We start from the raw sequence: 27128 nt of genomic DNA on the forward strand, positions 1-27128 counted from the left end.
AGTTTCACTAAATCCGTTTGGAGATGGCCAGTATTGACATCACGGCTTTAAACCTTGTATTGAAAAAGCTTTTAGTGGATCCAATAAGCATTTCTTACATCTTGATTACAAGCGAAAATAGGAGGATCGCTTGGAATGTTGACTTTTTGACAGGTGGTCATGGTTTTTGTTTTGTTTTGATTCGCTGTACCGAATAAAACCAGCAAGCTAGTTATATAGCTTAAATATAACTTAACGCTCTCAATTTGGACTACGAAATGCTAAGATACAACCATTAGGTTTATGTTATGCTATAGAATTCCAATCTAGGAGAATATGTTATATTGAGGTATTTTTAAGGAGTAGCAAGTTATAACGAAAAAAAATGTCGCCGTATGAACAAATTTCACACAGTATGAATAATTACGCTTTAATTGATAGGCAATAAAACACTTTCATACATCTATGTATAATTAAATAATATATGTGACTGGTTATTGCTCAACAGTAGTAACAGTTTTGTACTAAATAGATAATCTTTGAATGACTCTTTAATGCATGGTGCTAATGCAGACAAATTAAAAATATCCCTATATTTTAGTATTCATATGGCGCACTAAATTTATGCTCCTATTTGGTATAATAATCACCATAAATATTGCACGGCATGCTGTGAAGCATATACAGATTGGTTTAAAATTATAATAAAGTCGTCTTATTTTCAATGTACAATAATATCAGCCATTATTACCAACTGACAAGGATCATGATTTCACATCAAACATCGAAAGAATAAAACCACAATAAAATATTTCTCAATATTAACTATCATCCAAAAACCCCAACTTAAAACCTTCAAAGTTGTCAAAATGTTTTGCGCATCATGTTTTATCAACTTCTTCAGGAGCGATTTATGCGGTTGTAATATAGTTTTATGGTAGTCATTAGAAGGCTGTTAAAACTTTCTGACCTGGAGGAGGTTTTATGTTTTCATTTTTAACAATCACGTCTAGAGTGTGATAAAACTGACATAAATCCTATGCTCCTAAAGTAGTTCGCATATCAAGTTTTAATGACTGCATTAAAACTGGGCCAATTGGCCATGACATGGCTGTATTGCGGTTCTCAGGAGATTGTTAAAGCAATGTGGTCGTCAGTGAAGGTTTTATAATTTGGTTATATCAACTGCTATAAAACTTAAATAAAACAAAAATTGTTGCTTGGGCTGTACTATCCAACAGTATGCAACGGAGCTGAGTGAACGAAGTAAATCCGATTTTAACACTTTTGTATTTCTCTTCAAAAATCATAAAAGCCTCTTTAAGAGACATCATCAATAAACGTTTCTGAAAATGCTCTTTATATCCATTTCGATATTCAGAAACATAATCATTACTTCCTGGCATAGGCCTACTAATATCATCACTGTCAAAGAAATTTAAAACAATTTGTTTTTCAGTATCATTAAATCCATGACCACTTCTTGCTTTCTTACTACAAAGAATACCTTGTTCTCTGACTAGCCTTTTCATCTGTTTCACTGTATGATGGGGTGCATTAAACTCATTAACTATTTGATTCACTGACCATGATTTAGGGAGCACTGATAACACTTTTAATTTGTCATTTGTACTCGTAGAAGGCAAATTAAATTTCTCCTTTAACTGCATGATCATTTCGTCAAAATCATTTGATTTGTTGACATCGTCTGAATCCATCCCAAATATATTTTTACGCACTGCCTTTGTGATCTCTGCAGATTTTTGAACACGATAATTCATACTTCTCATACTTCTCGATGAAATTGGTGATAACTGTAAGGTTGAAGCTATACAATTGAATTGTTCCACATTATATGGACCTTGGATCTGATCCGCTGATGGGATTGATTCTAGCGATGGATCTGTATCTGTAAAATTAAAGAAAAGAAAAAAAAAATATTACCACACATTAATATATAACGCTGTTAAGGTGATAGTACCATGAACGGGGGTGGTTTTGATAATAGGGGTAACTTTGGTAATGCAGCTAAGCCAAAAATTTATGACTTAAGGCACATCGTACGCAATATTTTGGATAGGAAACCGATGTTCCCTTCCAAAATAATGAATACGAAGAGCATTAAGTCATAACTTTTTGGATTAGCTGCATTATCAAAGTTACCTCCATTATCAAAGACATCCCCGTTTACGGTACATCGAAGCCGCATCTGAATTTTCCCCATGTTTGTGGAGCACGAGCTGCATAAACCGCATATCGTACAGTCGTGAAAATTTGATAGATTGTTCACCGAGGTTGGCCTACCAATCGATCAAATTTGTACGATAAGCGGTTCATCCAGCTCGTGCTCTAAAAAAATGTTGAAAATGAAGTTGTATCTTCGATGTACAATCCTTAAACCACACAGTTGAAACAGTTAAAGTTATTATTATTTACCTAGTGTATCATCAAATTCCTGATGTTCTGATTGCTGATGACTTGTTGATGGTTGCGGCTCTTCAAACTTCCGAGCATGGCTTGATTCTTTTCCATCCGATCGCCTCTTTTTCGGAAGAGGTGTCCTATTGTGCACTAAAATTCCACGACACGATTCACAAATACGCATTGTTACATCCAATTGATGATCAAAGCCCCATGAATGTATTTTCTCTATGAGACTTGATGATAAATTACGTAAATTATTGCGGCTGCAATTGGGATTGTTTATGTTAGCACTACATTGCACCCTTTGAATAATCAATTCAGCAGATTTTTCCATTGTTGTATATATAAACACTTTTTCGTTTCAACAACTATGCAGCTCTACACTTTCAACAACTATGCACTACAGCAACTATGAGCATTGTTGTGATATCACCAAACTTAAATATTAGATTATGTCGGTAGAAACAGACTGCGGTGCTTTAAGTTTATACCTTATATCTCTCATGTGACTACCTGCGTTGTTATATAACTGCTATATAGCATGCCTTAAATAATCGTTAAGTTACCTGCGCTATTATATGTATTCACTTGAGAGATGAGGTATAAACATATATGCGTATTGCTTACTAATGGACACACCTAATACATAAAAATAAATGAATGATTATTTTTCTAATTAAATTAATCACAAATACATGAATTGAAATCTTTTCATGAATAAAACATACTAAGTGATTTTTACTTAGTTTACCTGTTGATTTGGAACAATTTGAGGGTGGTTTTATAGAAGTTGGATAGAGTGTATGCATATATTATAATACAATCCATCACAGGAAAGTGCAAACCATGCTGAGATGGCTGTTCCTCATTAGAACGTTTTGTTCTGAACTCTTATTGGACGATTTGCAGGTAACTTCTCTGTACCCTTTTCAAATGTTAGGCTAGATTTCGCCCAGATTATCGAAAAGTATACCCATAAAGTTTAATCGAATTTTAATAAGGTTGTGCGCGTATTACTATTCGACTTTGAGTGAAACACGCTAAAAAAAAATTAACATGAAAAAGTTGTTGTTCGAACAACTTTTTTTCCTTAAAAGCGCCCACTTTGCGATGTATGAAGAAAAGTTAGGTAATTATATTGCCTTTCATGAGAAAAAATATCAAGAATCTGAGGGGTACCATTTTTGGGAGAATGACTTTTAATTTTTAAATATATTTTTTTAGAGTGTAGAAACCGATTTTTTATTTTATTTAAATTTTTTTTATAAAATTTCAGATTATTTGCTAAAAGTTCGCCATACATCACTTTTTTGTAGGGCTTGTCATTTTTAAGCTATATCGATTTGAAAAAAAAAATCGACAAAAAACTTTGACCCTTATCAAATGTTAGGCGAGATAAATTTTGAAAAAAAAAAATACGCAAATTTGCTTAAAATTGCTAAGTCTCCACACCCACAAAGTTCCATAAGGTTCTGAGAGGGTGCTGCCAACCACTGGATGAGTTGGCGTGAAATCCGTCCATAGGAACAAATTTTTACATCAGAATTTCAGAATAAATCATTAAAACAGAGTGATCCTTTACCAAATGAATGTCTTGCTCTATTTGCTGTATAATTTTCTTCAGTTTCCCGTGTTATTGTTTTTAGAATTTAATCACTCAGCAATATTGTAAATTTATTTTTGTCGTCTCAATTTCAGATGTAAAGTGCATGGTCCTCAAAAGAAAATATTGAAGATGCTGGACTTTGGAAACACATATTTGTAAAAACCGAAACTGAATTATTCTTTTCCGGGGGTTTAATTTTTCGTTGTTCAAAATTCTCATGACATGAGTTCCAGAATTACCTTGGAATTTTGCTCTGAATTATCTTGAAATTGTTCTTAAATAAACCATAAAACTCTCCGCGTAATAGTTGCCGTTGAATTCTTTTTGGAATTTCCTTGCAACCTCTTCTAAGAATTTAATTGAAATGCTTCTTAGAATTCCCTTAAGCCTATCTGGAGACTTTGATTCCTTTGAAAATATTTTCAATAATTTCTTTTAACTCTATTCAAAACAGCTGAAATCTTTCGAAATTTTATTTAGAAACCCCTTTAAGTATTTTGAAGAATTTCTTTCTCATTCTCAGCAATTTTTTTGCAATAAATTTTGTTGGAGTTCTTTGATGAATCTTTCGCACTAGGGTTTAAATTATTACCAGCACAATCTAAGAACTCTGTTTCTTGTTGAACTCTGATCATAATTCTCTTGGAATTCTTCTTAAAATTCATCTCTAATTTTCTTCACGATATCCATACAAATCTCATCAGGAACTTTCCGCAATGTTTTGTTTTTGACAACTCCTTTTTAAATCTTCTAAAATTACCTAACAATTTAATTTAGAATTTGCATTCTTCTCCACAGAAATCCTTCCAAATTCGTCTAACAATTACTAGGGTTTTCATGTCCGAATAATTCTGGAAATCTGCTCAAAACTTTTCCTTCGAAAACTGTGTGGGAATCTTTCTCAATATTTGTTTGAAATCAACACTGTGAATTCTTTTAAAATTTACTAAAAATTCCAGGGTTTGTCCGCTAGATGCTATAGATTGTTATGCAATTTGTTATAACCGTTAAAATGCTTCCAAGTCTCAGAGCGTGACCACGACTCATAAGTATGATATTTATTTAATTTTTCATATCTGAAATATTGAAAATTTTTCAAAATCTCACATTTTAATTATTTTTACTTCAAATCTTGCATCACAAAGATTGTTATCAATCACAAATTTTGAAAAAAAAAAGTTCCAGTTTCAGACACTACTCAAATTTTAAAGCCCCAGAATCTTGGAAATCTTCTTAAATCACATTTTTTGTCCTTTCAGAACGTTTTTAAAAATGCGTTCAATTTGGTTTTTTTTGTTTAATATTAACAACCGGGATTTTTTTAAGATTTAAACCGGGAAGCCCGGGAAAAACCGGGAATTTCAAAATGAAAATTCACTGGCCACCCTGCTGTTCTGAAAAAAAAAGTTCAAAAATATTCCGAGAAGAACCTCAACGATATTGAATTCTTATGACAGTTCCAAAATATTTCTGGGGAGAATTCAAAGAAAATTCTGCGGATAATTTTTAGTGCATCTTGCCGATAGTTCCAAGATTATTTCGAAAAGAATACCGAGAAAATCATATTTTGTGAGAAATTCCAAAGGGATTTTAAGCAAAATTTCAAGCAAATGCCGAGAATAACTTTTAGCTCATTCAATTCCATTGTGTTCTGAGAAAAAATCATGAAGATTTCTAAATATAATTCCAATGAACTTCTGAGAAGAATTTCAAAAGAGATCTTATGAGATTTCTGAAAAAATCCGAGAAGAACCTCAAGGATACTGAATCCTGAGGACAGTGCCAAAGGATTCCTGGGGAGTATTCCAAGAAAATTCTGCGTATAATTTCTAGTGAATCCTGCAGAATACATAGAAAATAAAATTTTGAGTGAAATTCCAAAGGGATTTTTAGGAAAATTTCAAGGGAGTACTGATAATTTTTTGCTCTAACCGGGAATAGTTTTTTTTTGAGGAAATTCTTCTGAAACTCTAAGGGAATTTCAGTTGCAAGGTGTTCAGAGTAAAAGTCAAGAAGAGATCTAAAAATAATTCCAGAGGACTTCTGCGAAGAATTTCAAAAGAGCTCACAGAGTTCTTAAAATTTTCGAAAAGAACCTCAAGGAATTCTGAGGATGGACTTTTTCGCAACTGTACAAAGTTTAAAGACAGCTTTTGTATTCCCTTGAAATACCCTTGAAAAGTGGGTATTAGTTTGCCTTTGAAACTTGGCCTAACTAAAAAAAAATCGTCAAGAATCTTCTCTGAAAATTTCAAGTCATTTTTTACCGTGGTTAAAAAGTTACAGCTTCGAGTTTGTCCTTTATATCATCTTTAAAACATGTTGCATGCTCGGAATCATTTTCTGTCACCCCGACTGGTGGTACTTTGGGACGGTTCACGACGGATGGGATTAAATTGCCAAATTCCATTGGCTGTCTGAAAGCAGTTTGCATTGAAGATGATGAACCACCACCGGAGCTAAAAATAAATAAAATTAGCTAAATTAAACAGTAGGGAAACAGTGGTGGGTGGACAGCAACATCTCCCACGCACTTTGGAGTACTCCCCATCCCAGATTAAATGCACCATAGAAAAAAAATTGCCCCTCCTTAACAAGATTCCTGTGCACGCTAGTGCCTTGAATTGTAGGTTGGAAGATCCCTTTTCCAAGCTTACATACAGGTCCAGGACGACCGCAGGATGATGACTGGAATGACTCGACTGTGGCGGGAGAATAAGGGGCTTCCGTAGTGCCAACTTCAATGCGTCCCAGAGTTCTTAGGCGACCGGTAGGTGACGGATGATTGATGACTGATAATGCGCTGGAACCAATGAACGAATCAGAAGTGGTACTGGTCGAAAAACAGATCATACTTGCCTGACATAACAGACTGGAAGACCACTTTTGCTACTCACACACAGAGCCACGACGACTGTAGAACGCTGGCACGAATGGCTCGACTGTGGTGAGAGAATTGGTTACTTCTATGGTACTAACATCATTGATTGACTTATAGAACTTCAAGATCCTAACTCCAGGAAGATTTGAAGAACTTTAAATGCTGCGTGTCTCCTGCTTTGGTGCTTTGTATTGATATATGCTTTTTCTGGCATACCAAAATTACATTTAGGCACATTTTTTGCAGGAGGCTCTTTGATTTATGGGGGTTTGGAGTAGTAGTAGTACAAAGTAGACGTATTGTAGAACAATTCTCCTGATAAAAAATAAATGATTATCTATAAACGCTTTTTAAAGGTTGTTTAAAGCAGGGGTGATGGATGTTTGGGTTTTTTTTAATAACTTTGAAAACCCGGGAATTGAAAAATTGGATTTGAATGGACATCCTGTCATTACTCAACTGGAAATCAAGAGCAGAAACGTGGCTGTCACTGGGTCGCTACAATTTTTGGAGGTTGATCTGCAACGTTCGAGCTCTATGATTTTTTGGATGACTTTGAACTATCAGAATGGCACTTAGTAACACTACAGATCTACTGAAACCTTTGTTTGGAGGTTGAACTATAGCCCCCATAGATGGTTCCTCGTTTTCTCGTCTACATCGAATTGAGAAGAACTGACTGTATATGACTGCAAGCAGCTTTTTCAGCAGTTCAAAAACTCAAACATTTTGATAGATATATCCAACCTTGGTCTTCCCTTCATGCATTCTGCCAATTTAAATTTCGCAACAATGCCCAAATGCCCAAATTATGCAAATCGACCCCCCGAATTGAAGTAGAATCGGCAACTGACCTGTTATGCGTTCCGTAATTATTTCGAGTGTTGGAATCGTGAACAGATTCAATCATTCAATCACTCCACTACCACCGATTACTTTCCACCAAGTCAACTTAAATTTTGCACTGAGAGAAAGAGAGCATTCGCGAGAGTACTTAAATAGTTGCACGATTAACTCTTCAACAGCTTCTCTTTCGTTGATAGCTTTACTTGGCTACAGATTCGCCTCTTGTCGTATTAGATGCAAGATTAACACCCGTATTCTCGTTCTCGTTCGAACCGTATTTTTCATACAATCAATCATTTACATTGGGGACGTGGGGATGCAAAGAGAAAATCTACGAATGTTACTGAGGACCTAATCCATTGTTCGGCTTAACTCAGACTAACACACCTACTCAACTCATTCCGTGCAGTATTTTTACTCTCAGTCGCTCAATCAGCATCACACTGTACTCCTCTTTCGTTCGTTTAGGTGAGCACTGGAGAGGACACAAGAGCATCATCGCCAAATTTGTCAGCCCACTCGCCGTCGGTCCGGCCGGCTCAGTTCCGTCGAGTCGCTTACCGCATTCGCATCGGTTTCGGTCCATTTTCCCCAGCCGTCAGGAAAGAACGCACGCACACACGTGCTAATAAAGTAGTGCGATAAGACAATCCAGTCCGATCCAAGCAATCCGACGTTGGGATTGTCAGTGTTTTGGCATAATATTATTATTTAACAGAAGGTAATAATTGATTGCATCCGGTTCGTCCTGGAAAACGGGCAGGCGCCGCCTAGTCGCGCCCAGCCGTATGCATTGGTATAGAAACTTGTCAAGGAAAATGGTGATGGTGTGGTGAAAATTTATGATAATGTTATGAGAAGGTGCGGAAACGGAGCCAAGCTTCCCATCATACCTATGTGCCATTTTTGCCGACGAGTGTGATTCATAACAGTCGAGTCAGACGTTCAACAAGTGCCGGTCTTTGTGATTGATTGTGTCGGTGAATCAGTGCTAATTGACGAGATGTGCAGAATCTGTGAAGAACTGCACAAGGACTGCCATGGGGTGCGTACTTAACTGTTATTCCAAAAAGAAAATGTGATCCCACATGTGTGTGTGTGTGAATTTATATTTAGACTTAGACGCGCCAGGGTTATGCTGTGTCAAGCAACGTTTGCGTTACATTTCAGCGGGAGGAAATTTCACAACTTTTCCTCAACTGAAAGTCAGCTATTAAATTTGGCTGGCACGAGTTCGTTACAGATAGGGAGCAGCGACAGCTGTGTCAAATAAAAAATAAAATATAATTGGCAAACATGTCGCAATTAGTGCAAAATTTCACCCGTAAGATAGAAATGCGGGTGTTCATCTCAAAAGAGGTTTAAACGTTCACTACCTGTGGCTTATAGCTTGTAGCATCCGGACGACGATGATGTTCGCGGTGCTTCGTTCTCACTATCCACGGGCGTTAATTTTGTTTACAAACACTTTGAGCTTACAGGCAGGGATCTCATTTAATTGCACGGCGGCGAGATAATAATGGCAAACGTCATCGTTTTTTTAAAACCAGAACTCACCATCAGGCCTAAAACATGTTCCTATTTCCACTGTGTTGATAGATTGATGATAGTGCCGTTTCAAAGAGAGCAGATGTAAACTTTGTGTCGGCATTTTCCCAAGGGGGGTTGGGGGGTTGGTGGCTGTCAAATACGGACAATCGTCGCCTACAGGGTTTGTTTACGTTTGGAACCAATTTCATACAAGAATGATCAGTAGACTGAGTTGACAGCACGTCCCCCCTCCCCTCAGCTCTTTCCTTCTAATGATGTTCCAGTAATGACCGGATTTTGTCAGCTCCCTTTTTGAAAATATTTTCTAACACTGGCGCGATTTATTCGCGGTGGCAGTGAAATTCGTGTAGTTTCGTGCGCAAGGAATTCGCTCTTCTCCTATCACTTATATTCAGCAGATAACCTGAACGAGGCCATGTACTGCGGCTACGTGGCAGACTTCACACACGTTGTCATTTTGCAGTTGAGGAGGACGATGTCCGTGACCTTTTTTAGGTTGATATACGGGCTGATTATAAAGCTTAATACTGCAAAAAGGGCGAGTAGAGCTCATGTTGGTTACTTGGGTGGCTCGCCTAATCGAAGTCTAAGCACTCGCAGAGCCGAGTCCAGTGCGCAAGAATTCCACGTTTGGTGTACATTCTAACGGATTACAGTCCATGAAGTATGAAGTAAGTGTATATCTACACATTTTTTTTAGATAAGTTATAATGAGGCATTCTTTACCATTCACTGAATAACGTTGAATAATTGGTAATTCCATGCCGTCGCTCCGTCCTAAACAGTCATGTGCAAAATAAAATTGAGTGATTCACCGTTTATGAGCTTTTCGTCTTGCCTTGAAATTGATTCGCAGGTGCTGAATAGCGCAAACTCATCGGCCTACTGTGGTGATTTACATAGGTGTGCTCAGACCTCTTCATTAGGGAGGAGGCTTTTATCTTAGGCGCTATTGAGGGGCGTATTGAGTTAAGTGAGACAGATAATGGACTGGGCGCTGTTTGCGAATTAAACGCCCAAAATACTTGTTCCTAAGATTTTATCAACCTGTGCTTTACAAGAATAGTAATTAGAGAGGGTCTAGTACAGCAGAAGAGCGAACTGACTGGTTTTGAGCCAAACGAACTGTCAAAGCCAGAGCCAATCGAGCAGCCCACACGGTAAGAAAAAAGTACCCAAAATTAAGTTCCTTTCACAGTTACTATCCATCTCTCAGACTGATTGGACGTTGTATCTCCAGACAATACTTTCGAGCATCTTTTGTGCGACGCGCTTGTGTTTTTTTTTTGCCATGCGGGCTTTAAGAGCAAATTGTGTCGTGTTAGACACATCAATTCTTCCGAAGCGACCGTGTATCTCAGATATTAAAAATTTCTTGGACAATGAGCTGCAGCTCGACATGTCACTGGTGAAAAGTATCCAGCCACATAATGTCAAGAACGTTGTGTATTTGGGTATGAAAAGTGATTTAGTGGCAGAAAGAATCGTTTCAGCTCATCACCTGAAGCATTTCATGGAATACGAAAGGAAGAAGATCTTGATTCCAATTTACGTCGAGAGCAGTGCGGTCGACGTGCGCTTGCATGATCTTCCGGACGACATGGATAATGTGGCTATCATTGATCATATGTGTCAGTATGGTGAAGTGATAGCCATTAGAAGCGAAGTCTGGAAGAGCTATTTTCCAGGCTTTAGTAATGGAGTACGCGTTGTCAAAATTAAGCTTACTCTCCCCATCCCATCGTACATAACCGTCGACGACGAAATTACGATGGTATCCTACCATAATCACGTTGCCACGTTGCTCTGAGGTGGCAACAGCAACTGCAAACGAGGACAATAATCCCCCAACTGATCAACAGAATAGAAGCATCAACAACAGTAACAGCGTGAACAGTCAAACAGTCAACAAACAACAATCAAACGCAGCCAACGGTAAGCAGTGACCCTCTCTTTCCAAACCAACACCTATTGCAGAGCAACAGCACAACAATAAAACTGAAACAAAACGCCAAAGATCGATCGACTCGGACACTACGAACAATGTAACGAAAAAATTGAACGCAAACGATTCCACCGAAAGTGATAGCAGCTTGATCCCAGTGAGTGGTGATATTTGTCCCTATACGCAGCGCCCTTATAGGATTCCAGATGTTTCACACATTGAAGATCCAGAAGAACGGTGTGCATTGATCGAGGAGAACAAGAGGAGGATTGATGCCGCCTATTTAGAGCAGCTAATGTACAAGAAAAAGAAAAAAGTGCTTTCTAATTAAAATAAATTGTCTATTTGTTCATAGCATTCGGCTCCGTTGAGTCTTATTGACATTTGAGCCTAATAAAAAAAAACGTAAGAAAAAAAAAACGTTCCTTTCACTCAACACGTGGCTTCAGTGGGGATAGGTAAAATTAAGTTAAACAAGAAAACTCAATTTTGAGTAATCCTAATGAAGAATCCATTGAGTAAAAATTACCTAACGATCAACCGAATGGAATAGGTGAAAAATACCCAACGTACCAGCATCCAACCGGTTTTCGTTGCAACTTTTTTTGTCACTACCCCCTACGGGATACCATACACAAACGATATCATAGATGGTACGACCATACTGCATACAGTTGGGATGATATCCTGAATTGGTGGTTAGGCGTTTCTTATGTTTATGCGGGATATGTAGCAAACACTAGCGAAGACTAATGCGATGACTAATTGAGAAGGTACGGAGGCGATGGAGCACAAACAAATGACAGCATCGATTGCAGTGCAGGTTGCTATGATTTGCATCTAAAATTAAGTTAAAAGTGGTGAAAACATAACGGTTGAGTACTATTAACTGAAAATTTAGTTCTTTTTTACTTTGAATCGTAGCGTGTTTTACTTAAACCGAATGAACTTAAACAACTACGGAAACTACTAATTCAATCAATAATGACAAATACTACGTTTTGAGCTAAACGATGATTAACAGAAAATTAACTTAAATTTGAGTTCATCTATTATTACTCAATAGATGAGTTAATTTGACGCATCGCCGCTTTTCTGATTCACTCAACGGTGATAGAACCCAACGGTGAGTTTTTCAAACTTAATTGTGAGTATTTTTTCTTGCCGTGCAATCATTCCATAGCTAAATAATATACACACATTTTTTTTCTTCTACTGGCCTCGGCTGTGCAAATCTCGGCAAAAATAAGTTTCACTGAGATCTCAGCAAAAGTGACATTTGATTGCTGAGTCTCGGATAATGCTTAGCTGAAATGTTAGTTGAGTTAAATTTTGAAAGGCAATTGGCAATCATTAGATCCACCCTGAATTTAATGGTATAAATTATGAGTAAGACAAGACTTGACTAGATTTCAAAACCTCTGAAAATATAAGAAATCAAAATCTATTCGAAAGCTCAAAACAGATTTTTCTAAGCCTTAATAAGATTACTAAGATAGACAAAACCTTTTTAAAGTTTTGTGGATTGAATTCTAGGGAGAATAACAATCCCTAATAAAATTGTTATGGTTATTTTGCTTAACGACTTGTTCTGGGTATCTTCCAAACCATTAGTGGAAAAGTTCAATTATTTGGGTTATCGTTCGTTTATGGTTATTTTTTATTAGGGATGTGCTTCCGCGAAAGATTCTAATGAAATTCCGAGATAAAATTCAGGGGAGTTGGACCCTTGGAAAGGGCATTCTGAAAACAATTCCAAAGGGAAGTTGAACATATTTTTTTTTTTTTAAATCTGATGTCAAATTTAAAGAAGTTCTGGAGCGGATATCAAGCTAAGCTGAGAAATATTGCATGGAACTTTTGAAAATTACAGATATTTGAGTTTTTGACGTAGGATTCTTTCGGCCACATATTGGGGGTGCAATTAAAAAAAAAATAAAAATCGACCGAGGTACGAATAGTGGTCAGGTTTTGATCACTTATAACTCTGTCGATAGCGGGTGGATTTTAATTCCAAACAAGCCAATCGATTGGATTTTTTTCTACAAATATAAAAAATAAAAAAATAAAATTAAAACTTTATCGATTTTCAAAAGGTCACTATTAAAAATCACACAAATGTCTAAATGTTGCAATGGTGATCAAAGTTATTAAAAAGTGCTTTCCCTAACACAGATTTCAAAATCATATGCCATCCGGTCTCGCCGAATGGTGCTTATTCAATCACCGTGTGTGGTGGTGTCCGGTCGCTTGTCATCAGCGACAACAGCAGTAGTGTTTTCGGTGCTGGGTGTTGAACATTGTTCTCCAGTACACAACGAAGGGCTGTCCGCAAGCAGCGAGCTGCAGCCCACATGAGCGTCCATTCAGTTGGCGAGAAAAGGGCCTACAAAGGTTTGTTTACAAAAAGCTTGTATGCCCTTTTCACATGTGGCTCTTCTTGATTAGTTATTTTCTTCTGCTCGGGAATCGCTGTGCCGAATAAGGTTTCAATCAAAGTGTGCCTATCAATGTGTCACTATTCCATGAGTTCGGCAACCCCGATGACTTCTAAATTTATCCACCTTTCCATACGTACCGTTGAATTTGATAAAGAGCCACAAATTGTTGAGATATTGTTTTAAATCTAATACTGCTTCGTGATTCTAAATTCGTTCTACGAGTTTCAATTCCGTCCTAACGCATTGAAACGCCATTGGATTTTCGTCGTCCTACGGATAAACGTAGAAAATGGGGATTCGCTATATGAGCGCTTCTTTTGTTCTGAGAACAATGAGCGTAAATATTCATACAATGTGCTCTAATAGGATTTATGTTGTAGCTAATGAACTAACGCATCGGAACAAACCTATTATTGATTTGTGTACAGTGAAATCATTTATGTTATTGATCTTTTTTGATCGATAGAACGGAAATGGGCGATTACGACGAAGTAGTGCTCTACCCTATTATGTGGTAAAGTCGCCGGGAAATACCAGCTGGCGATTTGTTTTTTTTTATGATAACTCCTTACTTGAAAACAGGTAAAAACTCACAAACAGGCTGATTTTTCATGGTATACAGTGTGATAATTCAATAATCAATAAATTATCTCAACATTTATTGGCAAACCATTCATAAATTTTGGTAACATATAAAAAATTCTATAATCCACATTTAATTTCATTTTTTGACGTCTTTACAAGGATGATTGATTAAACGAAAGAAACGAATCGTGCGGAATGAAAGCCGAGGAAAAACTAATTGCACCTCTATATACAGGTTGAGCCTTGATAGCTAGCTGCTTGCGGGAACTAATGGCCTTGACCAATGTCCAAATAATACTCTTTAACAAATTTTTGGCGGCCCTGAAAAGGACCGTTTTGAAGTGATGGTTGAGTAATTCTGAGCTGGGTGTTCAACACGGATGAGGCTGTCGAGCTGTATGTCGTTTGGAGCGAGGGTGACACGCTTGGCATAGATGACCGACCCGCAGCGACTCACGAAGAGCTACTGATTTCGATCCATAGCATAGCGGTGCAGTTTCTTCCTCCTTTGATGGTTGCTTATGCGGGCTCTGCAGCTCGCTGCTTGCAGGCAGCCTTTCGTTGTTACTGGAGAACAATTTTCAACGCCACACGCCGAAAGCACTGCTACTGCTGCTACAAATTTCGACGACCGAACACCACCACACAGTGGTGTGGTCATTGGGAGCGTGTGGTTCTGAATATGGCGATGAGTGTGCAAAATATTACGCAATTCCATCCTCCCTATTCGCACGCGCCCGAGGATCGGAGGCGAATGCCATTTCGACTTGTTTCGTCTACTTACTACTCTCTGACGACTGTGCTGGGGAAGCAGGATATGCATGTAGGTAATTGGTGGATTTGTTAGTTAATTCGACGCTTTTGGACAATGCTCGACATTTACCAGTTTTTCAATAGTTTTTTTGTTGAAAATCAACATTCGGAAGCATTGTTATCGATGCGTAGCCATATTTCTGATCGATTGGTGATAAAATTATTGAAATTGTACCAGGGGCAGCTGAGTTACTAACGTTCAAATTCTTTCTTAATTTGTTACATGTTCCATTTTCGGTTTTCACAAAGTGTACCCCCATATAAAAATCAAAGACGTAGTCCTACGTCAAAATTCCATGTCATAATGGACGTTTTTTAAGCTCTTAGAACCACCCAAGAATTTCCTTTAAATTGTTGCAATTTCCATGAAATTTTTAAAACTTCTTGAAAAATGAAGGTTCCCTCAATTTTTCTAATTTTATTGTGTTTTCAGTATTTTCCATAGTCAAGTTCTTTGAAGTTTTCTGGAGCTAGTTCCGCCATGGAACCGCCCTGAAGTTCTCAGAAGTTTCCTGAAGCTCTCTAAATTTTCCTAAAGGACTTTGAACTTAACTGATGTTTTCTGAAGCTTCTTGAAAATGTTAAATGTGAAATTTACTTGATGTTAATGGAACAAATTAGATAAAAAAAATGTGATCATTTCCATTACATGTTGTTGAAGCTTCTCTTGAAATTAAAAAAAAATATGAACAGTTTCTTGTAAGATGAAAGGCCGATACAAATGTTATCAAATTTGTATGAAATTTCCCGTTTTTTTGGTTTAGCGTTTTTACTCGAAACTATAATTAATTTCGAATTTATAAGTGTCCATTTTCATTGCAAAAGTTTGTAACCGATTTTGTTAAAATCAGGGCTGGAAAGCACTTCATAGTTTTAGAAAATATCTCGACTTCTCTGGGCATAGAAGTATGATTGGACTTGCCACACAATTATACCTATGCAAAAATGGTACAGGCATCGAAAGCTCTCAATTTATAACTGTGGAAGTGCATCTAGAACACTAAGTTGAGAGCACGCAATACGCTAATATGCGATATGCAATAAGCTTGAAATGCGAAGAAGAAGAAGAAGACTCTTTTCGAACTAATCTGTGAGGAAGGTAGGAAGGCGCGGCACACTCCGTTCAGCACAACAAACGCTAATGTCTTCTTTGAATTCTTTGCAGACTTTGTTTACCACGACTGCATGCATAGGAGATGAAAAAAGGCATAACGAAGAAGAATTTTGTCTTTTTGCTGGGTTTCCCATTTGCAACCATACACTGAGTGGCGCTCTTTGCATCGGTGCCGTCAGAGCGATGGCTACACATTGAGCTTTTGTTATTTCTCGATGTGTGTCTCTCTTCTCTTCTTCGCTGCTTTACACTTAGGCACGTTCTCTTCTTTAGCTCCACCGAGCACTCGGAATGTGCACTCCGTGCATCATTGAATCAATGTGATGATTAGTATGGGATGGTGTTGTATGGAAAGTGCAAAAAGAAAGAAAGAAATAAAGAAATACTACCGGGATTAGCTTCTAGTAATAATTTTCATCGGATTCCCCAACTGACCATACTCGAGCAAATTAAGTATACATAATGCTATATTACGACTATATGGTCATTTGGGTACTCATAGGCCATCAGAATGGTTCATCGGTTGCGAAGTGAAGCAAAAAAAGCGTTATATTTCTCAATGTTTTGACTTAATCCTATCGTTAACTCAAAATTATATCTTCACAACCCAAATAGCATTGCATACTTTATGAACCTGGTGTATGCAACCCTCACTAAGTCAGAATTGCTACTTGGGTATTGCACCTACGGGTAATCATCGAAAGAAAAATTCGCAAGGTTCTAGGACAATTTTTAAAATGTGGCTACTTTATCGGTCGTTCCGGATCCTCCTTTAGGCCAATAGAGTTTCCCTGATTGCGTATATGGTGTCTTTACCACCACCAATCGATTTAGCATTTTTTTTTCCTTTGAGAATATGTACAACATGTTGACTGAAACCGTTTGGCAGTCGAAATATTCCATTTAGTCGCGGTTTTGTCCATTTTTGCCCACTGTGCGTTGGTTTATTCAACCTCCTAGGCTAAATGCCCGCTAACGCTACCCATCAAATCCTGTGCAACACTTGAGCCATCTTTCTTACACACTTTCTTCAAATCCTTGTCATCCCTGTTATCCGGAGCTTGCCCTTCATAATCGCCCAGAATTCGTACCACTACACCACCGGTTTCGCGTAATGGCACGATGCCAGATCCGGCCAAAACAGAGTGTCACCTTTGTTGATGGTGCCGTATCGCAGTACTTCTTGGCAAATTAGTCGACCTTCTTCTTCCGGATCTGCTTGGCGTCCGCTTTAATGTACGTCTCGTCGTCCATTACTATGCATTTTGGCTGCACCAACCACTCGCGGTACAGCTTCCTGGCGCGGGATTTGGCCACCGTATTCTGTTTATCGGTTCGATTAGGTGCCTTCCTTACCTTGAAGACATGAAATCCGGCCCGCTTAATTGTCTGCTGGAGGAACCAGAATTGACCTTCTTGACCACGTCCCGAATCGAAAGGTTAGGATTGCGCTTGAAGTAATCCCTCGCCTCCCTTGCGTTCACGGGGTCGGTCGTCTTCGCTTTTCTTCCACTGCCAGCTCGCCGCTGGGTTGTCTGGGTCACCTTCAACGATTTTTCCACACGAGACACGGTCTAATTGTCGATTCCAAACTGTTTCGCGATCCACCTGTGGGACTGGCCTGGATTTTCCACGACCGCTCCCATAATTTTTTGTCGAAGCACTTCTTGCTTGAAAGCTATCTCGATAACCACTTGACAGATTGTGAGGAGATGTTGCACATGTAAACATTACACTCTGAACTAGTTTAACTCAAAATTTCATCAATTTTTACCCATGCAATAAAAAGTTATACAGCATTTTTTTCGAGTACAATCTTTACTTGCAGACTTCATCAGTGCCAAGTACTCAACACCACTGTAGAATCCATCTTTTATCTACGATTTATATACTAATCAACAGGTACTAACAATCAGCAGGTATCCAACTGCAATGTCACATTTACCTTAACGGGTACCCAAATTCAGTCTCCAACAGAGGCATGCTACGATTTGTGATTTTAAGTAGCACGTAGATAAAAGATGGATTCTACAGTGGTGTTGAGTACTGTCAAAGATAAGCAATTATAACGGAATTTAAAGGAAATAAACCAACATACTCAAAGCCCTTCATAAAGGGATTCCGTTAGGAGGTTCGACAAAATTAAAAGATTGACCTTTATGATGTTATTAGGTTATATGCCATTCTTAAATCGAAGGGATTCATATAATATAACTTTACTTCACTGAACTCCTAAGACCAAACCTAACCTCAAACCGAGTAGAACACGTCGACAACCGAGCTGTACAGCAGAATATGTAACTATTTCCAGTCTAGAGGCTAACACTCGCACACGTGACACTAAATAATGTACATTGTAGTTGCACTAATCCCACACACCACAGTCAAAAACCTTTCTCAAATTCAAAAATACGATATCTAATTAATCATTTCCAATTCACCCCCCGTCCATAGACATGGAACCGCTTTCAGGACGGCAAGCGGGTGGTGGACTTTGTCCTGGCCTACAACGGCCAGAACCAGAGCGATGAGATGGCCCGAAAGCGTACCACCTTCCAGCAGAACCTCCTGGCCGAGGGGCTCGAAATCGAACCGGAATGTTCGCAGCGGATCCACTTCATCAAGATTCACGTCCCGCCGGAGGTGGTCTCGCGGTACTGTGAAATCATGCGCATGAAGATGCCGATCGTGAAGCTGAAGGGCCAGGAAAATATCATAACGCCGGACTTTAGCCTGAGCAGTACGCTGGTCCGGTTCTTCCGGAGGCCGCTGTTCAAATTTGTGATCATCGATCGGGACAAGTTCCGGAAGGAGGAGTACAAACTGCAGCACGAGTATACGCGCGATAAGGCGTATCTGTTTGACGACGGCCAGCCGGACTTTTTCCCGCAGAGCATCAGGATAGCGGTGGCGCATTTTATCCTGGAGCGGACGTACTTCAGCGTCGGGGAGGAGAACAAGTACGACATCGGACTGAGGAAGCTGCTGAACGATGGGGTTTATCTGGATGCATATCCACTGCACGATGGAAATCCGGATATGCCGGAGATCGAGTGCCAGCGGACGTTGCTGCTGCAGGAGTGGGCTTCCGTGATCCGGTGGATCAAGCACCAACCGTTGGACCATATAAAGGAATACTTTGGGGTGAAGGTGGCGATGTATTTCGCTTGGCTTGGATTCTACACGCACATGCTGATCTGGGCCTCGATAGTGGGCCTGCTGTGCTTCTTCTTTGGACTGCTGACCTATCGGAATAACCTAGTCAGCCAGGATATATGCAATGACAACAGCACGATCATGTGTCCCCAGTGCGATGCCAAGTGCGACTATTGGAAGTTGAGCGATACGTGCTCAATTTCACAGATAGCGCACATATTCGACAACAACTTTACGATCGTGTTTGCGGTTTTCATGTCGATTTGGGGTAAGTTGGTTGACATTTTTTTTATTCGACAACTGTAACAACTTCCTATTTCAGCAACTCTGTATCTGGAAATGTGGAAACGATACTCGTCTGCCATCCAGCACCGATGGGGCATTACGGATTACTGCTCGCAGGCGGAACCACCGCGGCCGCAGTACCTGTCCCGGTTGAGGGACAGCAAGAAGACGATATTCAACATCATCACCGGAACGCAGGAACCGTCACCACCGTTCTGGACGAAAAAGTTGCCCAGCTTCCTGTACAGTTACTCGGTGATATTCCTTTTCGTGAGTATTCCAGCGGTGATATTTTGAACCTGTGGAGATCTAATTCCTTCCTGTTTTCAGATCACCCTCGCCATCGCGGCCGTCTTCGGCATCGTGATCTACCGGATGTCCCTGATGACAGCCCGAGACATCTACGGCGACCCGAATGCCGCATCGACCAAGCTACTGCTCCTTCCTGCAACGGCAGCCGTCATCAACTTGATCGTGTCGACCATCCTAAACTTCGCGTACGACTACGTGGCCGTTTACATGACCGACATCGAGTACCGCCGGACGCAGAGCGAGTACAACGAAAGCCTGAACCTCAAGATCTACCTCTTCCAGTTCATCAACTACTACAGTTCGATATTCTACATCGCATTCATGAAGGGCAAATTTGCCGGCTATCCGGCCAAGTACAATCGGATCCTGACCTTGCGGCAGGAGGAATGCAGCGCGGGTGGTTGTCTGATGGAACTGTGCATCCAGCTGGCCATCATTATGATTGGTAAGCAGCTGATTTCGTTGATCCTGGAGATTTTGGTGCCGTTTCTGATGCAAAAGTTCCGGGAGTTTAGAAGCGTACTCGGCATCGAGGTGGAAGAGTCGGAGAACGGGGAGAAGCTGATTTGCTGCAACCAGTGGACCAAGGATTATACGCTGATCAGCTGGAGCGATCGCAGTCTGTTCGAGGAGTATTTGAAGATGAGTAAGTACCTTGGTATTTAGTTGGCTGGTAGTTCTCTGAAAAAAAAACATCTATTTTAGTCATCCAGTACGGATTCATTACCATCTTTGTGGTAGCCTTCCCGTTGGGACCGCTGTTTGCGCTGCTGAACAACGTGTTCGAGACGCGGCTGGACGCGAAGAAGTTCCTGCTGTACTACAAGCGGGCCGTTCCCCAGCGTGCGCGAAGCATCGGCATGTGGTACAATGTGATGCACGTGCTCGGGAAGGTTGCCGTGATATCCAGTGTAAGTAGCATATCGTCTAGCTAGACCTTTTCGAAGGAAATGTGGAGTTATTTCAACGGGAATTTAGACGGCAATAGCAATAGTTGGTTCCCAGTGGACTTTCAAAGGGGATTTTATGGATTTCGAATCAATTTTCGAGGGAAATGATACTGTTAGCTGAGAGAGCAAGGTATCCGATTGAGCTTGTTCTGACTTGCTTCAAAACTAAAATAGGTGTAAAATAATTAATAAACTGTTAGTTTCCTCCATAACCTTACTTACGATTCAGTAGCCGAATTACTCGACTATTATCCACTGCTCACTTCAACTATGCTTTATCGAACAAAAATTTTCATTGGTGTCTGTCCGTATATCGTTGTTCGTCGTTCCTTTTGTCATCGTTGACGGTTCGTCCTACAGCAGGTTCAACCGTCACGCATGAAGAACGCAGCTCCTTGGCGTCATTGCGTGGCCGGGCTCCCAGCTGGTCTGTCTTTGTGGCATCATTATCCCCCCGGTGGAACCAGTGAGCCTTCTTGGTTCCATCTTTCTTGGCCACATCAAGAACTGCAAGCTTCGAGACCGGTCTTCTGAGTATACCTCCATTCGTTTGAACGATCGCCTGCCGAACTCTGCCATCCGCAGCAGTTATGGCTTCCAGAACGCGACTACGCGTCCATCCGTTCCTTCTGGTGTCATCTATGATTATTACTAGGTCCCCTGCTGCAACATTCCTCTCCGAGCCAAACCATTTCGTTCTTCTAGTTAGCGTGGGTAAGTACTCCCGTACCCAACGCTTCCAAAACGAGTTCAGCCGTTCTTGGATCATGGCCCACGATCGCTTCAAGAGTGCGTTATTATCTTCGAACTGCTTGACGCCGGATGAGCTCCCTAGAAGGAAATGGTTAGGGGTGATTGCTTCCTGCTTCCCAGAGTCCAGCGGAAGATAGGTCAATGGCCTGCTGTTTCATTGTCACAGGCTGCCGTCAGCGCTGTTTTCACGGATCTGACCATTCGCTCCCAGGCGCCGCCCATGTGAGGTGAGGTGCACCCGGGGGGAATGAATCGCCAAGCTGTTGTTGAACTGGTGAACGTAGTCGCAAGCTTAGTATTGATTTGCTCACGTAGTAATCGATCCGCGCCTTGAAAGTTGGTGGATTTCAACGGGACATCCTCTACGGCACACGAATCGACGAACGCACGCTACACAGGATTCAGTTGTCAAGTTGTTCGCGATTTCCAGGTGGACGGCTCGTATCGTCAGACAAGTGATGAACGCAATCCACCTTTTCACTTGACTACGCCCAACTTTCACAAGAAAGGGACTAAAATAGTCCAGTCCAACGTAGCTGAATGGACGGGTGAATGGTGATAATCTGGCTTGCGGAAGTGGGACCATCTGTGGAATGCTCGGTCGCGCTTTCCGTATCTTGCAAAGATTTCAACGAGCTGTGACGAAATTCACGAAAGAGCGAAGCTTCGGAATATGAAAACGTTGACGAATCTTATTGACTGTGGTCCCTTTGTTGCCATGCTTTAGTTGACGATGATAGTGATCCACCAGCAGCGCTACCAGTCGATGTTTCCTCGGAAGGATGATGGGGTATTAGGCATCAGTTGAAGCACATTGCGCTGCCGCGTAGAACTCCAAATTCATCCGGCATTGGTGTGACCTGGTAGATACTGCTGGATTTCTCTAACGGCCGTTGTTGCTCTGACGGGAGGAAACGATTTGTAGACAGGGTGATAATCTCGTTAGGAAACGAATGCCACTGAACTAGTCGGAAAATTGAGTTTTCGGCCATTGCCAGCTCCTTCTTCGTAAGAACCTTGGTGTTAAGGCGAACATTGCGACAGTTGTTGATGAAACGGTGGACGTATGTCATGAAGCGTTGCAAATGCGTCCACTTCGAGAATCGGTCGATGTCCACAATACATTCGGGAACATGTATCTCCCGATGAACGTAACAAGCTCGTAGCTCTTCTTCTCCTATCTTCCAATCTCGCTCAGGTAAGTATAGAAATTCAGGTCCGCTGTACCAGATGCTGTTGGAATTGAAATACGGTCCGGCTCCCCACTTCGTAGCCTCGTCAGCTGGATTATCTTTCGATGCTACCCAGCGCCACTCGGTGCGGTCGGTCGCTTCCAATATTTCGGACACTCGGTACGCTACATAGGGACTGTACTTGCGAGGATCCGCACCAATCCAACTGAGGGCTGCACTTGAGTCGCTCCAAAATACCCGCTTTTTGATCGAGTAGGAATGGCCGTCGATAATGTATTTTGCAAGATGCGTTCCCAGCACGCAGGCCTGAAGCTCCAATCTCGGAATAGTGATTGTTTTAAGCGGAACAACCTTCGTTTTTGCGGAAACTAGCGCTACTTCCTCTTCTCCATCTTCGTTGACAACTCGAAGTCTACTTGCTCATCCCAGCCGATTCCTAAACGCCAAGCGCTTTGAATGAGTACTTTGCCGAAGACCAAATATGGGGCGAGGAATCCCAGTGGGACATCACACATCGAAGAATATGTCTCTTTGTTGGCTTGTGGTCGTTCTCGATGATGGGTGCGACATCTCCACGCATCGTAGCTGAAAAACATAACTCATCGTACTTTGTCATCCAACGCATTCCCAGGACGCGTTCAGATAGCTCCTTTTCGTCGAGGCACATTTGCTTCACACCGGATGCTGTTGACTCTCCCCTAAATGCTGAAGGACCGTTGGGCTATTCGAACGCCAATTCCGAATCTCGAACTCTCCTAGTTTGTGAATCTCTCGGACTTCAGACGCAACTTGTTTCGCCTTATTCTCGGTGTCAACATAGTGGTAACTCCTTCTCGAAAGATCTTGCGTTAGCGTTCTTGACGTACTGTGCGATGGCTGGTGAACACGTCGCACCAAATGTAGCAACGTCCATACGGAACACTTGAGATTCTTTCGATGGGTCGTCACGGAACAGGAAACTTTGTGCAGAACGATCCGCACTTCTCGTACGGACTTGATGGAACATCTCTTTCACCTCTGCAGTGGAGTTGCCATGTCGGGTCCTTTTAGTAGAACCGAGCTTAAGGATATGCCATCCAATTTTGCGGACGCGTCCCAGATTAATCGAACTTTCCCTGGCTTGCTCGGGTTGGTCACCGCTCCGAGGGGAGATACCATGTACGACGAGGGTCCGTTTCTGCTAATTCCTCCGCTGTCGCTCGGTGCGCATATACTTCTGCTTATACTCGTCAATCTGCCGCAAGATGTTTTGCTTGAGCGACGGATCCTTAGCCATTCTGCTATCGGGACACTGGAGTCGCCATCGGGTAACTGTCTGGAAATTCAAAGTTATCATATTTCCACAGCAGCCCCGACTCAAACCTCTCGCCGACGCGTTTAGTAGTAGTTTCTAATATTCGGGCACATCGTTTGTCCTTTTCAGACATTACCGCACCCGTTGGTTTGATTCCGGTCTCCTCAAAAGAAAAGTACTTCTTCAAGGCTTCGTCAAAGGCCTCTTCTCCCCCACACTCACAGATGTGATAGCTGTATTCTGGATGTTCTTGAGTACACTGACCTCCGTAGACACACTAGCCTAACCACGTCTTGACGGGGGGGCGGGGGGTGGGGGGTTAGTTCTCGGAATTTTTAGGAAGTCCTCAGTATTTCTAGTAAGCTCTCGGATCTTCTGGGAAATTCGCAAATGTTCTAAGAGGTTCTCTAACCTTTTGGCGAGCTTCCGGAAATTCTGGAACACTCTCGGAAATGATGGGAAGATTTCGATTTTTTTGGGAAGCTCGCGCATCTTCTGGGGAAGTTCTCGGAATTTTTTACGAAGTTCTTGAATCCTCTGAAAAGTTTATGGAACTTCTGGGAAGCTCTCTAAATAAATTAAATTCGCCGGTATTCTGGGAAATTATCGGAATGTTTGAAAAGGTCTGGGAATTTCTGGAAAATTCAAGGAACTTCTGGAAAGCTCACAGAAATTGTGGGAAGTTCTCGGATGCTCTTCGAAGTGCACGAATCTAGTAAGAATCTGGGCAGTTCTCGGAATTTTTTAGGAAGTCCTCAGAATTTCTAGTAAGTTCTCGGATCTTTTGGGAAATTCGCAATTGTTCTAAGAGGTTCTCCAAACTTTTGGAAAGCTTTCGGAAATTCCGCAACACTCTCGGAGCTGATGGGAAGTTTTCGAAATTTTCTGGGAAGCTCGCGCATTTTCTGGGGATGTTCTTGGAATTTCTTCGAAGTTCTTGAATCTTCTGAAAAGTTTATGGAACTCTCCGAATTATCGGGAAGTTTTCGGAATTTGTTGGAAATGCTCAGATTTTTTTTGCGCAGATCTCAGATCTTCTGAGAAATTCTCGGAACTTATGGGAAGCTCTCAAAAATTCTGAAAAACTCTCAGAACTGCTGGGAAGTACTTGGATCTTCTAGGATTTTTTTGGAATTTCTGAGAAGTTCTGAGATCTTCTGGGAAATACTCGAATGTTTGGGGAAGTTCTCGGATCTGCTAGGAAGTTCTAGAGTCTCCTGGGAAACTCTCGGAATTACCGGGACGTTCCGAAGATCTAGATCTAGTAGTACTTGGAATTTAAGAGAAGTACACAGAATTTCTGAGAAGTTGTCGGATCTTCTGTGAGTTCTCGAAATTTATGGTAAGTCCCCGGAACTTCTGTGCAGTTCCCAGAACTTCTGAGTAGTTACCGGAACTTCTGGAAAGTTCTGGAATTTTTAAGAAGCTCTAGATAGATCTGGAATTAGGGCGTAACAGCTTTTGTAAACAATGACTTCTATCGATGATTTCTAGGAATTCAAGGCACGCCCACGGAAACCAACATAACCATCGGATAGGGAAAGTCTTTCCCTACGCGATGAAGACGTTGGTTTGCGTGGTCAAGCATTTAATTTCAAGAAATCATCAAGAGAAGTCATTGCTTACAAAAGCTGTTAGGCCTCAATTCCAGCTCTATCTAGAGTTTTCGGATATTCTGGGACATTTGCAAAACTTCTAAGAGGTTCTCGAAATTTCTGACAATCGTTCGGAAATTCTGGAACACTCTCGGAACTGAAATTTTTCGAAAGCTCGCTCATCTTCTAGGGAAGTTCTCGGAATTTCTACGAACTTCTTCAATCTTCTGAATTCTTATGGAACTTCTGGAAAGCTCTCCGAATTTTTGGGAAGTTTTCGGAATTAGTTGGAAATGCACGAATTTTTTTGGGAAGATCTCAGATCTTCTGAGAAATTCTCGGAACTTATGGGAAGCTCTCGAAAATTCTGGAAAGCTCTCCGATTTGCTAGGAAGTTCTGAGAAGTTCTGAGATCTTCTGGGAAATACTCGAATGTTTGGGGAAGTTTTCGGATCTGCTATGAAGTTCGAGAGTCTTCTGGGAAACTCTCGGAATTACCGGGACGTTCCGAGATCTAGAAGAATTTAAGAGAAATACACAGAACTTCTGGGAAGTTATTGGATCTTCTGTGAAGTTCTCGAAAATTATGGTAAGTCTGTGCAGTTCCCAGAACTTCTGAGTAGTTACGGGAACTTCTGGAAAGTTCTGGAATTTTTAAGATGTTTTCAGATATTCTGGGACATTTGCAAATCTTCTAAGAGGTTTTCGAAATTTCTGACAATCGTTCGGAAATTCTGGAACACTCTCGGAACTGAAATTTTTGGAAAGCTCTTGCATCTTCTGGGGATGTTCCCGGAATTTCTGCGAAGTTCTTGAATATTCTGGAAAATTTTTTGGAACTTCTGGAAAGCTGTCGGAATTTTTGGGAAGTTTTCGAAATTTGTTGGAAATGTTCGGATTTTTTTGGGATTTTCTCAGATCTTCTGAGAAGTGCTCGGAACTTATGGAAAGCTTTCGAAAATTCTGGGAAGCCCTCAGATTTGCTGGGAAGTAGTTGGATCTTCTAGGAAAATTTTTAGAATTTCTAGAGAAGTTCTGATGATAGGATTTTTTGGAAAGTTCTTGGAGTTTCTGGGAAGTTATCGGATCTGCTAGAAAGTTCGAGGGTCTCCTGGGGGTTCCCGAGACTTTTGTGAAATTTCCAGAACTTCTGAGTAGTTACCGGAACTTCTAGAAAGTGCTCTAATATTTTTGGAATTTTTGAGAAATTCTCCGATATTCTGGGAAATTCCCAAATCTTCTAAAAGGCTCTCGGAATTTCTGGAAATCTTCCGGAAATTCTGGAAAGCTTTCGGAACTGATGGGAAGTTCTCGGAATTTGTGCGAAGTTGTTGAATCTTCTGAAAAGTTTATGGAACTTCTGGGAAGCTCTCCGAATTTGTGGGTAATTTTCGGAATTTTTACT

The 27128-nt window shown here is 40.8% G+C and overlaps 1 protein-coding gene across 4 annotated transcripts in view; it reads left to right on the forward strand.

The window, feature by feature from the left end:
• LOC135705511 (anoctamin-5) overlaps positions 1-27128 on the forward strand; it is an 85478-nt gene that overhangs the window by 43684 nt on the left and 14666 nt on the right. For 3 of the 4 annotated variants that reach the window (XM_065227279.1, XM_065227278.1, XM_065227280.1), the window contains exons 3-6: positions 18640-19609; positions 19664-19896; positions 19957-20584; positions 20644-20849. In XM_065227279.1, the coding sequence (XP_065083351.1) occupies positions 18640-19609; positions 19664-19896; positions 19957-20584; positions 20644-20849 (2037 nt within the window). Of the gene's footprint in view, positions 1-8395; positions 8782-18639; positions 19610-19663; positions 19897-19956; positions 20585-20643; positions 20850-27128 lie in introns of those variants that run through there. The other variant, XM_065227281.1, reaches the window with a different exon arrangement.

The sequence above is a fragment of the Ochlerotatus camptorhynchus genome, unplaced genomic scaffold (genome assembly GCF_037179485.1).
Source record: "Ochlerotatus camptorhynchus isolate MF236.1 unplaced genomic scaffold, CSIRO-AGI_Acam_v1.1 ptg000268l, whole genome shotgun sequence".
Taxonomy (NCBI): domain Eukaryota; kingdom Metazoa; phylum Arthropoda; class Insecta; order Diptera; family Culicidae; genus Ochlerotatus; species Ochlerotatus camptorhynchus.